The 16,789-nt window shown below is 37.6% G+C and overlaps 1 protein-coding gene across 1 annotated transcript in view; it reads right to left on the bottom strand.

The window, feature by feature from the left end:
• The window catches only part of LOC103226296 (probable C-mannosyltransferase DPY19L2), a 97,732-nt gene that overhangs the window by 10,682 nt on the left and 70,261 nt on the right, over nt 1-16,789 (bottom strand). The window contains exons 14-17 of the mRNA XM_073008973.1: nt 14,682-14,706; nt 13,269-13,388; nt 11,437-11,611; nt 1,585-1,684 (exon numbers count right to left, since the gene is read on the bottom strand). Of these exons, the coding sequence (XP_072865074.1) occupies nt 1,585-1,684; nt 11,437-11,611; nt 13,269-13,388; nt 14,682-14,706 (420 nt within the window). The remainder of the gene's footprint in view (nt 1-1,584; nt 1,685-11,436; nt 11,612-13,268; nt 13,389-14,681; nt 14,707-16,789) is intronic.

The raw sequence follows: 16,789 nt of genomic DNA, 5'->3' as shown, positions 1-16,789 counted from the left end.
ACTGATATACGTGACTCAAAACAGCATCAATTATTTTGGGGATGGCAGTTTCCACATTCCTACTTATATTTTCAATGTAATAAAACTTATACAGCAATTGAATTTTGCATATACTGCTCATTAGTGTATAAAATAGTCTGAAGTTGTACTGGGTAGCAGAGAGCAGCTTAGGATATAAAATTTTCTTCTCATAATTCACAAAGTTTTCAGAGAATATATTCTGACAGAGACAGAATGCAGTGAAAACCTATCTTTCAATGCTTAATTTCATCTAAAGAAGCTCTGACAAACACATGAATTGAAATTGAGTGTATCAAGTAGAAAACTTGACAATGGGCATCCAGGGTGTCAGAACAGGTAGGAAAAGCACCTTCACAGAATCTTTTTTTTTTTGAGACAGAGTCTCACTCTGTCGCCCAGGCTGGAATGCAGTGGCACGATCTCGGCTCACTGCAAGCTCCGCCTCCCGGGTTGACGCCATTCTCCTGCCTCAGCCTCCCGAGTAGCTGGAACTTCAGGCGCCCGTCACCACGCCTGGCTCATTTTTTGTATTTTTAGTAGAGACGGGGTTTCACCGGGTTAGCCAGGATGAGCTCAATCTCCTGACCTCCTGATCCGCCCACCTCGGCCTCCCAAAGTGCTGGAATTACAGTCGTGAGCCACCGTGCCCGGCCCACAGAACCTTGAGAAATCGGGATGGTCACCAAAATACGGTACAATAGGTGATTTGACCATAGTGGGAGTTCTTACAAAATCCTGACAATCACTTATGCATTGGATGTTGCTTAGAATTTCAAGCATATGCTCAGTCACCACAGTGGTTTCCATGCCAGTTCACCGCAGTAGAACAGAGAGCATCAGGTACATTTCTAAGGTGTCTGACTCCAAACCCTGGCTCCTAGACAGCAGACCTAAAACCTTTAAATAATTTAAACATTTGCCTCTAACAATAGGCCAAAAATCCCTTTAAAAAAAGGTTACCCTGACAACTACTAGAATAACCAAAATAAAGTTTTAAACCAGCCATTTAAGGAAAGCAAAACTTTTAGACATCAATGGAAACTAGAGTTCTCATAATTGGCTAACAAAATACCCTAAATTTTCATGAAAGCAGATAACATATAGTAGCAACTTGCATGTACTTTTTCTAACTGTCACAAAAGGCTAGTCATTGGCCACCAGTAAGATCCAGAAATCATTTCTTAAATCAGAGTGGGGCTTGTGGTGTAGAGCAGGGGTTGGCAAACCGTGGCTGTGAGTAAAATCCATCCTATCTCCTGTTCCAACTACCTAGTAGTTTTACTGGAATACACACACACATCATAAATATGTGACACGTTTGTCACTTCAGGAAAAACTGGCTTTTGCATTTTTCAGTTTTCAGAGGTCTGCTTGCTCCAGAGGCAACAAGTATGTACTGTCATTTCTGGACTGGTTATTGTCATTTTTTTTAACTTCCAGCATGAAAATGCAGATGAGTTTGTGTGTGTGTTTGTGTGTGTGTGTGTGTATAAAAATGTTCCAAATTCCTAAGAATTGGGAGTCACCAAGTGAGTCTTGGTGAAATACTCATCGGCTGCCAACCTCAAGTCTGCATCTTCGTAAAGTGGATGATTCACAATGGGATGAAGTGTAGACAGCTTGACACTTGCCATTGTGGGCATGGCACCTGCGAAGACAGCACCTGGAAAAAAAAAAAGGCTATATTCTTCAATGAAATGTTTTAAAGAAAATCAGAAGTTAAACTTATCTCTAATATGTGAACCTAGATTAAGAAGGATGATGCCTATTTGCATGACCAGGGACCTCATTCTTTTTATTGACTCAATAGTTATTCATTGTCTACTATAATAATAGCTGACTTTTGTTAAATGCTATCTTGGCGCTAGAAATTGTGCTCCATATTTTAACAAGAATTAAATAACTTAATTTGCACAATCCTAAGAGGTGGATCCTCTGTTCTTTGTAGAATCTACAAACTGAGCATGTGAGGGGTCTGGGTTGCACACTCATTAGAATCTAATGCCTGATGATCTGAGGTGGAACAGTTTCATCCAGAAACCACCCCCCATCCCCCAGTTCTGTGGAAAAAATGGTCTTGCATGAAACCAGTCCCTGGTACCAAAAAGGCTGGGGACTGCTGTTGTAGATGATGAAGAGACAGAGCCAAGTTAAGTGACTTGCCCAAGACTGCACAGTTAAGAAGTTCCAGAGCCTGCCCTCTTAGCTGCTTCACTAAAGCTTCCTGCCGTGCTAGAGCACCATGCTAACAACAGGACTACAGACACACATGAAACAAAAAGAATGTAAAATGTCATATCTGTTCCAATAATGTGAAATGCCAGGAACTGAGAGGCTACTATGAAGGGCAAGTCTCATGGGACATTTTTTCAAATGACTTTTGTGGCTTGTGAACTGTGGTCCTGTGGATGTGCCATAAAAAAAGAAAAGCATTGTTTTCTTCCCTCAGATCATCTTTAATTAAGTTCTCAGAGTTATCATTTGACTTGACACCATTTATACATGCCATGAAATAATTTCATTACTTTCTCCTAGTACTTTTTGGAGTAATAACATGTATAAATTTGGTCATAACTAGAGATACAGCAAAATCTACTATCTGGCTTCCATTTCATCTCTTGAAACACCAGAAGACCAAATGCTTACTTCTTGGTACTTTTATATAAAAAACAATTATATAATTGTGAAGATTATTATCATTTTTAATCAGCACAATAAAATCAGTAATAAAGACAAGACATATTATTCAGATCTACTGTAAAAAACTGTATGTTGGAGAAGAGGTGGAGCATGATAACCAAACAGAAGCTTCCATTGTTTATCCTCCCCTCAGGAACACCAAATTTGATAACGATCTACACAAAAAGCACCTTCATAAGAATCAAAAGTCAGCTTAGGTACCAGCGTGACCGCAGTGGGGAGGAACACTAAGCAGGCTCTTGTGGTCCCTGCTTAGTGCTCAGATTCCAGGGCTCTTGGATGGCATTTCTCGACCTGCCCTGGGCTGGAAGAGAGCCCATTGCCCTGAAGGGCGAGTCCCAGGCCTGGCAGCACTCACCACAAGCTGACTGAAGAGCCCTTGGGCCTTAAGTGGATGTTGGTGGTAGCCAGGCAGTACTTCCCATGGGCCTGTGGTAGTGGTGGAAATGGAGAGAGACCCCTCTGCCTGGGGAAAGGGGAAGGAATGGTGGGAAGGACTTTGGTGGTTTCAGCACTAGCTCAGCTGCAGTAGAATAGAGCATCAGGTAGATTTCTAAGGCATCTGAGTCCAGGCCCTGGCTCCTGGACAGCAGCAGCATCTCTGGACCTGACTATGACCTGGGGGATCTTGCCACCCTGAAGGGAAGGTCACCAAAGCAAAGTCTGGTTTTTTTTGCCACCTGCCGACTGTAGAGCCCTACACCTTGAGCAAACATAGGTGGTAGCCAGGCAGTAGTTACAATGAGCCTTGGGCAAGACCCAGTGCTGTGCTAGCTACAAGTCTGACCCAACACATTCCCAGAAGTGGTGGCCACAGAGGTGCTTATGTCACCCCACCACCAGCTCCAGGCAGCTTAGCACATAGAGAGAAAGAGAGAGAGAGAGACTCCATATGGGAGAGAGTTAGGGAAGAGAACAAGAGCTTCTGCCTGCTAATCCTGAGAATTCTGGATTTTATCCAAGACCACCAAGGTAGTACCTCTAAGAGTCTGTAATAGCTTCAGCATTACTGGGCACGGGGTGCCTCCTAGTGCAGATACAGCTGCAGCGACCAGAAACTTAGATCACAACACCAAAGTCCCTCTGAATACCTGGAAAGCCTTTCCAAGAAGGATGGGTACAAACAAGCCCGGACTGCAAAAACTACAATAAATACCTAACTCTTCAATGCCCAGACACTGACAAACATCCACAAGCATCAAGACCATCCAGGAAAACATGACCTCACCAAACAAACTAAATAAGGCACTAGGGGGCCAATCCTGGAGAGACAGAGATATGTGGCCTTTCAGACAGAGAATTCAAAATAACTGTGCTGAGGAAACTCAAATAAATTCAAGATAACACAGAGAAGGAATTGGTAATCCTATTGAATAAAGTTAACAAATACATTGAAATAATTAAAAAGAATCAAGCAGGAATTCTGGAGTTGAAAAATGCAACTGACATACTGAAGAACACATCCGTCTCTTAATAGCAGAACTGATCAAGCAGAAGAAAGAAATAGTGAGCTTGAAGACAAGGAGTTAGAGAGAAAGATAGCAGTAGGAAGTTTATTCAAAAGTATAACAGAGAACCTCTCAAAGCTAGAGAAAATATCAATATTCAAGCACAAGAAGGTTCTAGAACATCAAGCAGATTTAACCCAAAGGCTAACTCAAGTCATTTAATATCAAACTCCCAAAGTTCAAGGATAAAGAAAGGGTCCTAAAAGCAGCAAGAGAAAAACAAATAACATACAGTGGAGCTCTAATACATCTGGCAGCAGACTTTTCAGTTGAAACCTTACAGGCCAGGAGAGCATGCCATGCCACACTTAAAGTGAAGGAAAAAACCTTTTACCCGAGAGTAGTATATCCAGAGAAAATGTCCTTCAAACCTAAAGGAGAAGACTTTCCCAGACAAACAAAAGCTGTGAAATTTGATCAACATCAGACCTATCCTACAATAAATGCTAAAGGAAATTCTTCAGTCTGAAAGAAAAGGACATTGATAAGGAAGAAAGAATCAGAAGGTACAAAATTCACTGGTAATAGTACGTACATAGAAAAACACAGAATATTATAGCAGTGTAATTATGGTATATAAACTACTTATAGGATAAGTAGGAAGACAAAAAGATGAACCAATAAAAAATAACTACAACAACTTTTGAAGAGACAGACAGTAGAATAAGATAGAAATAACAAAAAGGTAAAAAGTAGGGAGATGAAGTTAAAGTTTAGAATTTTTATTAGCTTTCCTTTGGCTTATTTGTTTATGCAATCAGTGTTGTCATCAGTTTAAAATAATGGGTTAATAAGATATTATTTGCAAGTCTCATGGTAAACTCAAGTTTAAAAACATACAATGGATATGCAAAAAATAAAAAGCAATAAGTTAAAACACACCACCAGAGAAAATCACCTTCAATGAAAGAAAAAGAGGAAGGAAGAGAAGACCACAAAACAATGAGAAAACAACGAAATGGCAGGGGTAAGTCCGTATCAATAATAACACTGAATGTAAATGGACTAAACTCTCCAATCAAAAGATAAAGAGTGGCTGAATAAGAAAACAAAACCCTAAGAATCTGTTTCACCTATAAGAAACACACTTTACTTGTAAAGGCAAATATAGACTGAAAACAAAGGGATGGAAAATTATATGCCATGCCAATGGAAACCATAGAAGAACAAGAATAGCCATACTTATATCAGACACAATAGATTACAAGACAAAAACTATAAAAAGAGACAAAGAAGGTCATTACATAATGATAAAGGGGTTAATTCAGCAAGAGTATATAACAGTTGTAAATATATATACATCCAATACTGGAGCACCCAGATACATAAAACAAATATTATCAGAGCAAAAGAGAGATACAGATCCAAATACAATAATAGCCTGAGACTTCAACACCCCACCTTCAGCAGTGCACAGGTCATGTAGACAGAAAATCAACAAAGAAACACTGAACTTAATCTGCACTATAGATCAAAAGGACCTAATAGATACTTACAGAACATTTCATCCAACAGCTACAGAATATACATCCTTCTCCTCAGCACATGGATCATTCCTCAAGGATAGACCACAAAACAAGGACAGGCCACAAAACAAGTCTGAAAACATTTTTAAAAATTGAAACAATATCATGTATCTTTTCTGACCACATTGGAAAAAAACTAGAAATCAGTAGTAAAAGGAATTTTGGAATTCTACAAACATAGAAATTAAAAAATATGCTCCTGAATGACCAGTTGGTTAATAAAGAAATTAAGAAGGAAATTGAAAATTTTCTTGAAACAAATGATAATGAAAACACAACATATCAAAACCTATGGGATACAACAAAAGCAGTATTAAAGAAGGAAGTCTATAGCTATAGGTGCCTACATCAAAAAAGAAGAAAAACCTCAAATTAACAACCCAATGATGCATCTTAAAAAACAAGAAAAGGGCAAACAAAACCCAAAGTTAGTAGGAAAAATAAAATAATAAAGATCAGAGCAGAAATAAATGAAATTGCAACAAAGAAAACAATATAAAAGATAAACTGGTTTTCTGAAAAGACAAAATTAACAAGCCTTTAGCCAGACTAAGAAAAAAAGAAAGAAGACCCAAATAAATAAAATCAGAGATTAAAAAAAAAAAGGAGACATTACAACCAATATCGCAGAAATTAAAGGATCATTAGAGACTACCATGAGCAACTGTATGCCAATAAATTGGAAAACCTAGAAATGGATAAATCCCTAGATACATAAAACCTACCAAGATTGAACTATATAGAAATCCAAAACTTGAACAGACCAATCACAAGTAATGAGATCAAATCTCTAATGAAACGTCTCTCAGCAAAGAAAAGCCCAGGACTTGATGGCTTCACTGCTGAATTTTATCAAACATTTAAAGAAGAACTAATATCAATCCTACTCTAATGATTCCAGGAAATAGAGGAGGAGGGAATACTTCCAAACCTGTTGTATGAGACCAATATCACTTTAATACCAAAACCATACAAAGACCCATCAAAAAAAGAAAACTATGGGCCAATATCTCTGATTAATGTTAATGCAAAAATCCTCAACAAAATACTAGCAAACTGAATTCAATAACACATTAAAAAGATTGTTCATCATGACCAAATAGGATCTATCTTAGGGACACAAAGATGGTTCAACACAGCAAATCAATGTGATACATCATATCAACACAATGAAGGGGGAAAAAAATCATATGATCATCTCATCTCCATAGATGCAGAAAAATCATTTGATAAAATTCAACACCCTTTCAGGATAAAAACCTTCAAAAAAACTGGGTATAGAAGGAACATTAATAACATAATAGAAGCCATATACAGCAGACGCACAGCTAGTATCATACTGAGTGAGGAAACACTGAAAGTCTTTCTTCTGAGATCTGGGACATGACGAGGATGCTCACTTTTTACCACATTATTCAACATGGTATTGGAAATCCTAGCTAGAGCAATCAGACAAGAGAAAGAAATAAAGGGCATCCAAATTTGAAAGGAAGAGGTCAAATTATCATTGTTTGCAGATTATATGATCTTATATTTAGAAACAACTAAAGTCTCCACCAAAAAAAACTATTAGAACTGACAAATTCAGTAATGCTGTAGGATACAAAATCAGACAAAAATCATTAACATTTCTATATGCCAACAGAGAACAATCTGAAAAAGAAAATTTAAAAAGTAATTCCATTTACAGTACCCACATGTAAAATTAAATACCTATAAATTAACCAAAGAAATGAAAGGTCTCTAGAATAAAAGCTATACAAAACTGGAGAAAGAAATTGAAGAAGACACAAAAAATGGAAAGCTAGTCCATGTCCAAGCATTGGAAGAATCAATATTGCTAAAATGTCCATACTATTCAAAGCAATCTACAGATTCAATGCAATCCCCATCAAACTACTAATGATATTCCTCACAGAAATAGAAAAAAAATCTGTATTTATATGAAAACACAAAAGACCTAGAATAGCCAAAGCTACCCTGAGCAAGAAAAACAAAACTGAAGGAATCACAATACCTGAATTCAAATTATACTACAGAAGTATAGTAACCAAAACATCATGATACTGCCATAAAAACAGACACACAGACCAGTGGAACAGAATGGAGAACCCAGAAAGAAATCCATACATCTACAGTAAACTCATTTTTTATAGCAGTCCCAAAAACATACACTGGGGAAAGGGCAATCTCTTCAATAAATGGTGCTGGGAAAACTGGATATCCATATGTGGAAGAATGAATGTACACCCCTATCTCATGCCATATACAAAAATCAAATCCAAATGGATTAAAGACTTAAATCGAAGACCTCAAACTCTGAAATTACTACAAGAAAACTTTGGGGAAACTCTCCAGGACTTTGGATTGGGCAAAGACTTCTTGAGTAAATACCCGCGAAGCACAGGCAACCAAAGCAAAAATGAACAAATGGGATCACATCAAGTGTAAAAGCTTCTGCACAGCAAAGGAAACAATCAGCAAAGTGAAGAGACAACCCCAAGAATGGGCGAAAATATTTGCAAACTACCAATCTGACAAGGAATTAACAACTAGAATATATAAGGAACTCAAACAACTCTGTAGGGAAAAAAAAAAATCTAAAAGTCTACTTAAAAATGGGCAAAAGATCTGAATAGACATTTCTCAAAAGAAAACATACAAGTCGCAAACAGCTACACGAGAAGGTGCTCAACATCACTGATGATCAGAGAAATGCAAATCAAAAACTACAGTGAAATAGCATCTCACTCCAGTTAAAATGGCTATTACTCAAAAGACAGGCAATAACAAATGGCTGTTATTCAAAATACAGGAAAAGATGTGGAGAAAAGGGAACTCTCGTACACTTTTGGTGAAAATGTAAATTAGTACAACCACTATGTAGAAGAATTTGGAGGTTCCTCAAAAAACTAAAAATAGAGTTCCCAAATGATCCAGCAATCCTACTCTTAGACATATACCCCAAAGAAAGGAAATAAATGTTTAGAAGAGTTATCTGCATTCCCATGTTTATTGCAGCACTTCTCACAATAGCCTAGATTTGGAAGCAACCTAAGTGTCCATCAGCAGGTGAATGGATAAAGAAAATGTGGTACACTGACACAACGCAATGCTATTCAGCCATAAAAAAGAATGAGATCCTGTCATAAAAAAAGAATGAGATGCTATCCATAACATGGATGGAACTGGAGGTCATTACATTAATTGAAATAAGCCAGGTACAGAAAGACAAACTTTGCATGTTCTTACTTATCTGTGGGAGCTAAAAATTAAAAGAGTTGAACTTAGGGAGATCAAGAATAGAATGATGGTTACCAGAGGCTGGGAAGGATAGTGAGGGGGTGGAGGGGAAGTGAGGATGGTTAATGTGCACAAACAAAATAGAAAGAAAGGATAAGATGTAGTGTTTAGTAACACAGAAGGGTGACTATAGTCAACAAAATTTAATTGTACATTTAAAAATAACTGAGACAATATTACTGGATTGTTTGTAACACAAAGGATCAAGGCTTCAGGTGATGGATACTCCATTTACCCTGATGTGGTTATTATACATTGTATGCCTGTATCAAAATATCCCATCTACCCCATAAATACATACACCTGCTATGTACCCACATAAATTAAAAACTTTGAGAACCCTGAGTGTTTCCTTTCCAATATAACTAAGCATTCTAAATGCAACTTTGAATGAAAATTTCTTTATATGCCTCAAATTTGAAAATATGTAAGCCGATCAAAGAATGTGTATTTATTATTGGAGACTCAATAATTAATGATGACAAGCTGTTAAGCTAGAGAAGTGCTTCTCAAGCAGGCATGATTTTGCTCCCTAGGAAGCACTGTCAACTCTGGAGACATTTTTGGATGTCATGCTATGGGGATGAGGGAGGAGATGCTGTTGGCATCTTGTAGACAGAGGCCAAGGATTTCTTGTAATACACAGGACAGCCTCAATGTCAACAGTGCTAAGTTTGGGAAATGCTGGGCAAGAAGAACTGAAAGCCCAGGGCCAGGGTCTTCCAGAAAAAACTAGGCACACCTGTCCAGCAAGAGCTGGACCCACTGAGTTGTCATCTATGGCAGACAGAGAGGAAGAATACCCTCCCTCTCCACCTTCTGTTTTTTTGGCCGTGAAGTAAATGAGCATAACAAGGAAAAATCAGGTATTTTCCTATTACTGTATGGAAGTCTCCATTTAGCCTACACACAGATTAGAAAAAGGTATTCCCCTGACTTGACAGAGCCCCATTGGTACATAGCATGATGAGTGGACCACAAGCTGGATTTAAGCTTTCACTTATCCTCTCAATTAGTCACCTTTGTGCAGTGCACAAACTATACAACCTTATATGGCAGACCTCAACATAAGCACTAGTTCCATTAATACTACAAAACTTCATACAGCTTTTAATATGTGGTAACCATGAGATAACTCATGATAAGAGTAATTAAAAGGAGAACAAGACAGATTGAAAAGAAGATCAAAGAAGAGGCATCTAAAAGTGAGACGGGGGTTTGTGGCAGTTATCTTAGAAGGATAAGTTGCCAAATGTAGGCTCTCTGTCAGGAACCCAATACAAACACCGGAACAAAGACAGACACAGGAAAAGATTAAAAGGGCAGATATCTTTAAAAGCTTGGGAAAAATAGGTATAACTGGGGAGGGGCAAGGCAGAGTAAAGAAAGGGAGTGATTATCTTGAGCTCCTATGTGGAAAAAGTCTGTTGGGGATTACTTTTAAAATTCGAATTAAACTGGCTTGGCAGTTTAACGAGGCGCTGTCACCTATACCCTTTGAAAGCTATAGACCAAATATCTTAGTTAAAGCCTATGAAGATTTACCTTAATGATGGTTAATTAGTAAAAAAGTGGCTATCAAATAAGAAATAAGAGGAAACGAGCTCAGGAGTCATAAGAAAATTTAAATAAACCATAGTGAAGAACTCATACCAGAGAAAGTTTCTAAATATCAAAAATAATCTTAGATTTACAAATTTAGTTACAGAAAATGTTATAGAATATACTTATTCTCTGGAAAGGTATTTAAAAATATCTATCTGCTTGAGATAGTTCTGAATAAAGACAAGAAGAAAAGAAGGTAAGCTAAAAAGAAAATTTTGGAGTATTTAAAAGTAGGATGTATACTATCTCTGTGAGATGATTTCGTGAAGAAAATAGAATATCCAAGATTTTAACTCTTCTGCCGATGACCTGTTTTACAGAATTAGAGGAGATGGCACTGATTGGAGTGACAGAAGCGGTGCCAGTTCTCCCCACCATCAAAAGAATCTTCTGCTGTTCCTGGCACAAGGTGTGAAATTTCATTTTTAAAGATTTATTTCTTTGATTTGTCATTGTTATGGTTAAAATGCTATAGTGCTCTCTGAGAGTTAAAGGACATAACTTGTGAAAAATCATTAATTTCCTGGTGCTACTTTGAATTTGATAATTATCTGGGAGGGGCTTAAAGGGGGCGCAAAATTGTGTTTTGGAAAGGTTTAATTGATTGACATTGCAATAGTCTGCTCAAAGTCTGTGAGAGTATGAATGTCTATTTGTAAATCTGTCATACACACATAAACACATATATCAGAAATAAGAATTATATAGTATACACAAATGTGTTTGTGAGTATGTTTGCGTAAAACTATGCATATAACCAACTACCTACACACCTGGTGTGGTACTGTATTTGATCCACTGTAAAAGTTCTTCCTGAGGCAAATTATTAAATTCTCCTATTATGCTCCATTGATTATGGAGGTTTGCATAACCTTGTATTGACATCACTGTTAGAATGCCAAAGATAACGTTCTCAAAACGAACTCTGCGAAAAAGCCAGCCAAAGAGCTGAAACGACAGAAACCATTTATTTATAGTTCTTATATGAAGAGTACTGTAGGGTCAACAATAAATTCTCACCTTGTTACTCAAACCAATGTGAATTACCCTTTGATATCAGCACATACGTATACAGAATTACCATCTCCGATTGTTTCCAAAGCAACGAATATGTTGGCATTACAGGGCTCAGGTGAAAACGGAACTTTCTCTCCCCTGGGAAGAATTAAGGAAGGAATGCCTGATCCTTCTAGTACTAATTTACTACCAAGGATTAAAATAAACAAATCACAACTGTGAAACATCTTAGAACTAAATCCTTTCATCCTTGGCTGCCTTTTGTGGACATCGTTAGTAGACAGGGAAGCCCTATTAGCTTGACATATATAGATTCTTCTCAGGAAAACAGGCATTATGGTATTTTAAGGCTATACACTCATAATCAAAACTAAGTAAGGTGTTTGTAGAAGTACCTGAGGCCCAATATTCTAGCTAATTTATCTAGTTCTTTTGTATGTTAGATACAGTGACAGAACCCCAGAATTTCTTACAGATTCTTTGAGCCAAACGGGACCGTACTAGAGCAATTACTCTGCATCTGCTCTGGTATTGGATGAGCACTTCAGGGTACTTTTTTTTTTTTTAGATGGAGTCTCACTCTGTCTCCCAGGCTGGAGTGCAGTGGTGCGACCTCAGCTCACTTCCACCTCTGCTTCCTGGGTTCAAGCAATTTTCCTGCCTCAGCATCCTGAGTAGCTGGGATTACAGGCACACACCACCATGCCCGGCTAATTTTTGTATTTTAGTAGAGACAGGGTTTCACCATGTTGGCCAGGCTGGTCTTGAACTCCTGACCTCAAGTGATCTGCCCACCTCGGCCTTCCAAAGTGCTGGGATTTCAGGTGTGAGCCACTGTGCCTGGCCACCAGGAAATTTTTTTTTTGTTTTTGAAACAGAGTCTCACTCTGTCACCCAGGTTAGAGTGTTGTGGTGCAATCTTGGCTGACTGCAGCCTCTGCCTCCCAGGTAAGCGATTCTCCTGCCTCAGCCTCCCAAGTAGCTAGAATTACAGGCACTTGCCACCATGCCTAGCTAATTTTTGTATTTTTAGTAGAGATGAGGTTTTACCATGTTGGCCAGGAAGGTCTCAAACTCCTAGCCTCAAGTGATCCACCCATCTAGGCCTCCCAAAGTGCTGGGATTACAGGTGTGAGTCACTGCGCCAGGCACTCTTACACAAACCTGAACTCCAAAAGGTTATGTTCATGGACAGGATATTAACAGAGGGGAAATATTTGCCTAATTGCTTGTTATAGAACTATCAATTAAAATCTAGAAATACTTTTCAAAGCCACTTGAAATTGCTTTTCTTGCTTATAGTGAATCATGAAGTAATATTTTAAATCATTTAAGTTAGTTAAGTTAAAAACACTTAGTGTGTTTATATTTTGAATTAGTTGGCAAAGCCGCAGTAATTATAAGTGTAGCTGCTATAGCTGAGGTCGCACCCCTGCACTCCAGCCTGGGAGACAGAGTGAGACTCTGTCTCAAAAAAAAAAAAAAAAAAAAAAAAAGGTACCCTGAAGTACTCAGTCTGAAACTTTTGAGTACCAATATGATGTTCAAAGGTTATGCTTGTATTGTTACAAAAGAATGAATCCCTTACCCGCCGAGAGCATATCAAGGAAGCCATAACACACATGTGTGGCGTCAAGAACAGCTTTAGCCTCATAATTAAAATGGCAAGGGCAGTAAACGCTAACAACTGCAACGTGTGAAAAGCCAGCTATAAAAACACAAATAAGACAAAATCACATTTTTGTTTTTCATATTTTTAAATTAATGAAGTATATTAAAACTATATTATTCATTAAGACAAGGATCTTCTAACTTAGTAATGAGCCTATTAGTATTCATTCATTCAACAATAATTTATCGAATGCTTACTATGTTCCAGGTACTCTTCTGGGTGCTTCAGATACAACAGTGAGCAATTTCTGCCCTTGTATTACATTTAAGTACATTTAGTAACGAAAGACAGACAATACATAGACATAGCAAATAAATAAATCCATTACATAGTCTACTGTAAGGCAATAAGTGCAGCTGGCAAGAAAATGGAGCAGGCAGAGGAGCCAGGGAGAGCAGGAGGTGGTGTGAGGAGGCGGAGGATCAACACAGTGGGCCTCACTGTAAAGTGACAATGTTACTAATGCATCCCTGATGCAAACATCTGAAATCTACAACGCTCCGAAATCTGAAACTTTTGAGTACCAATAGATGTTCAAAGGTTATGCTAAAACAAATGCTCATTGAAGCATTTTGGATTTTGGATTTTCAGATTAGGGATCTCAGCTAAGTAACTAACTACAGTGTAAATATTCCAAAATTCAATAAAATCTGAAGTCTGAAACGCCTCTAGTCCTAAGCACTTTGGATGAGGGATACTCAGCATGTGTCATAAACTATCCCTATTAAGTTCAAATGCAGTTACCCACTCCTGTAAATTTCACCTTTACCTCAACACCCACTTAAAGTTCTATCAAATAGGAAATATTTCCAGCCCACACTGATCTTTTCCTTTTTATGCTACAAAATGATTTTGCACCATATAAAATGTTGTCTTATTTGTCTTCTTTGTAAACTTACACATACTGAAAGGCAGGAACATTACTTTAGTATCTTTTGTGTCCTTCAACACTTCTGAGCTTGTTGCTGACTGACCAGCAAATCTACGTGGTGGCAGATGGCCACCAGTCACAGGGCCAGGGGTGCCTGCCCTAATGGACTGTAGCTGATTAGCTCAGCAGTCTAGAAACCAAATGCTTGTTATTGTTAAATGAATGCAATTTAATTTAATTCTGTACTATAGTCACAAATCAGCCTTCTAGCTTTTAAATCCTTATTACTATTCAAAAGTGAGAGCAGATGAAAGAGTGAGGAGGATCAGCAGAAATGTATCGCCAAAGCTGACAACTCACGACTGATGGTGCGTCAGCAGCAGGTTATACCTTTGTCAGTTCTCCTCAAACTAGAATGTAATACACAAGTCTACCAGAGATTAAAATGAAAGCTTTACCTCACCGTGTTCAAGGAGCTTTTTTCTAGAATAAAACAAAAATATTATCTATTTACTGAATGTCTCTTATACTATGAATACATAAAAATAAGCTTCATTTGTTTGATCTTAGATTTTAAAAATCTGAGTATCTCTAAACTACTTAGGAACATACATAAAAATAAAAATATCAGATAATACTACAAAAATTACAACAATTTAAAAGTCATAATTTATAGTCATCATATTCAAGATATGTCAAAAATTTGTTCTTTGGTTAAAACAAAATAGATTTTACAGATCCCTGGAGACTGTACCTCTCATGAATAAATGAATAGGATGACCTTCTATTAAACCTATATCTACAGTGTATACAATACTTTAGATGGCCACTGTTAAACTTTTTAGTTGTTTTCATTTTTCACAATTACCAATAACATAAACACTCGTGCATAAAACTTTGTAAGCATCTCTGAATATTTCCTTAGCATAAATTTCCAGAAGAAAAATTGGGTAAAACATAAATATTTTTAGTTTCAGAAAAGTTGTCCCTTTACAAAACACTTACAGTACACCTACTGTATTCTAGGCACTGTGCAACAAAATGAATACCACAGTCCCAGCTTATCCTCCGATCCTCACTTTCCACAGTTTCAGTTACCTGTGGTCAAATGCAGTCCAAAAATATTAAACGAAAAGTTCCAGGAAATAAACAATTCCTCAGTTTTAAATTGTGCACCATACTGAATAGTGAAATCTCAAGTCACCCTGATTCATCCTACCTGGGACGTGACTCACCCCTTTGTCCAGCATATCCATGCTGTATACGTCACCGGCCTGTTAGTCACATAGTTACCATCTCAGTTATCAGATGGTCTCTAGTGGTAGCTCAGTGCTTGTTTTCATGTAACCTTTTTCTGACTTAATAATAGTCCCAAAGTGCAAGAGCAGTGATGCTGGCAGTTGAGATATGCCAAAGAGAAGCTGTAAAGTGCTTTCTTTAAGAGAAAAGGTGAAAGTTCTCAAAAGAAAAAGCATCATATGCTGTGGTTGCTAAGATTTACAGTAAGAATAAATCTATCCATGAAATTGTGAAGAAGAAAAAATTAATGCTAGTTTTGCTGTTGCATCTACAACTGCAAAAGTTATGGCCACAGTCCATGATAAGTGCTTAGTTAAGATGGAAAAGGCATTAAATTTGAGGGTGGAAGACATGAACAGAAATGTGTTCCAATGATGGCAATCTGGTGTGTTACTCTCTGCAGTTTCAAGCATCCACTGGGGGTCTTGGGATGCATCGCCCTGCAGATAAGGGCAACTGCTGTGCAGCATGAACAGTATGGACACAACACTTACCTTCATGGAGTTTCTATTAGAGTAAGACAAGAGGTAGGAGGCTGCCTATTTTATTCTTCTCTTGAAAAGACTGGGTATTTTACTTTTATGAAAGGTTTTATAGCCTGCAGAGGCTATAAATAGGGATTTTGGGGGTGAAGAGAGAAATAAGTGTAGAAAGTAAGTTCAGGGGTACAGAGACCCACAGGTTTTTTTAAAAGAGAAGTCAGGGGAAGGTCTGTTAAGATAGTAGTGGAGCCCAAATTATTCTATCTCCCTTGTAGCTCCTACCCTTTTATGCAGTAGTTTTTTTTTTTTTACACAGAAGACGGGAAGGTCTCTTAAGGTAATAGTTGAGACCAAATTAGATATCCCTTGTAGCTCCTTCCCTGTGCATGCAGTTAACAGAGTGCGGTTTCCCCACTTGTCCTGAAATCTTCTAGGCACAACAGATTCCTGTAGTGAGCTGCATGCAAGGAAGAAGCCTGGTAGGTGAGTAATTATTATAATCACCAAGAACTCTGAAAGTAACTACTGATACTTTATTTAAATCAGGTAGCTAATTAAAAATGTGAATATACAATCAAATCCCAAGACACAAAGAGCATGAAAAGGAAACATCAAAATAAATGAGTAAAAAACTTGACCTCTCATGAAACAGCTAATGCAAATGAAAACTCCAGTTATTATTTTCACAGAAGTTTAAGAGGATAATGCATCCATATAATTAAAATAGGCTTCAGTGAAAAGGAGTTTTCAGAAATTCTAAGAAAAATATATTTGCCTAATTTAAA

This window comes from Chlorocebus sabaeus, chromosome 21 (genome assembly GCF_047675955.1).
Source record: "Chlorocebus sabaeus isolate Y175 chromosome 21, mChlSab1.0.hap1, whole genome shotgun sequence".
NCBI lineage: Eukaryota > Metazoa > Chordata > Mammalia > Primates > Cercopithecidae > Chlorocebus > Chlorocebus sabaeus.
Note: the sequence above shows the minus strand (reverse complement) of the source record. Positions and strands in the feature narration are given on the sequence as shown.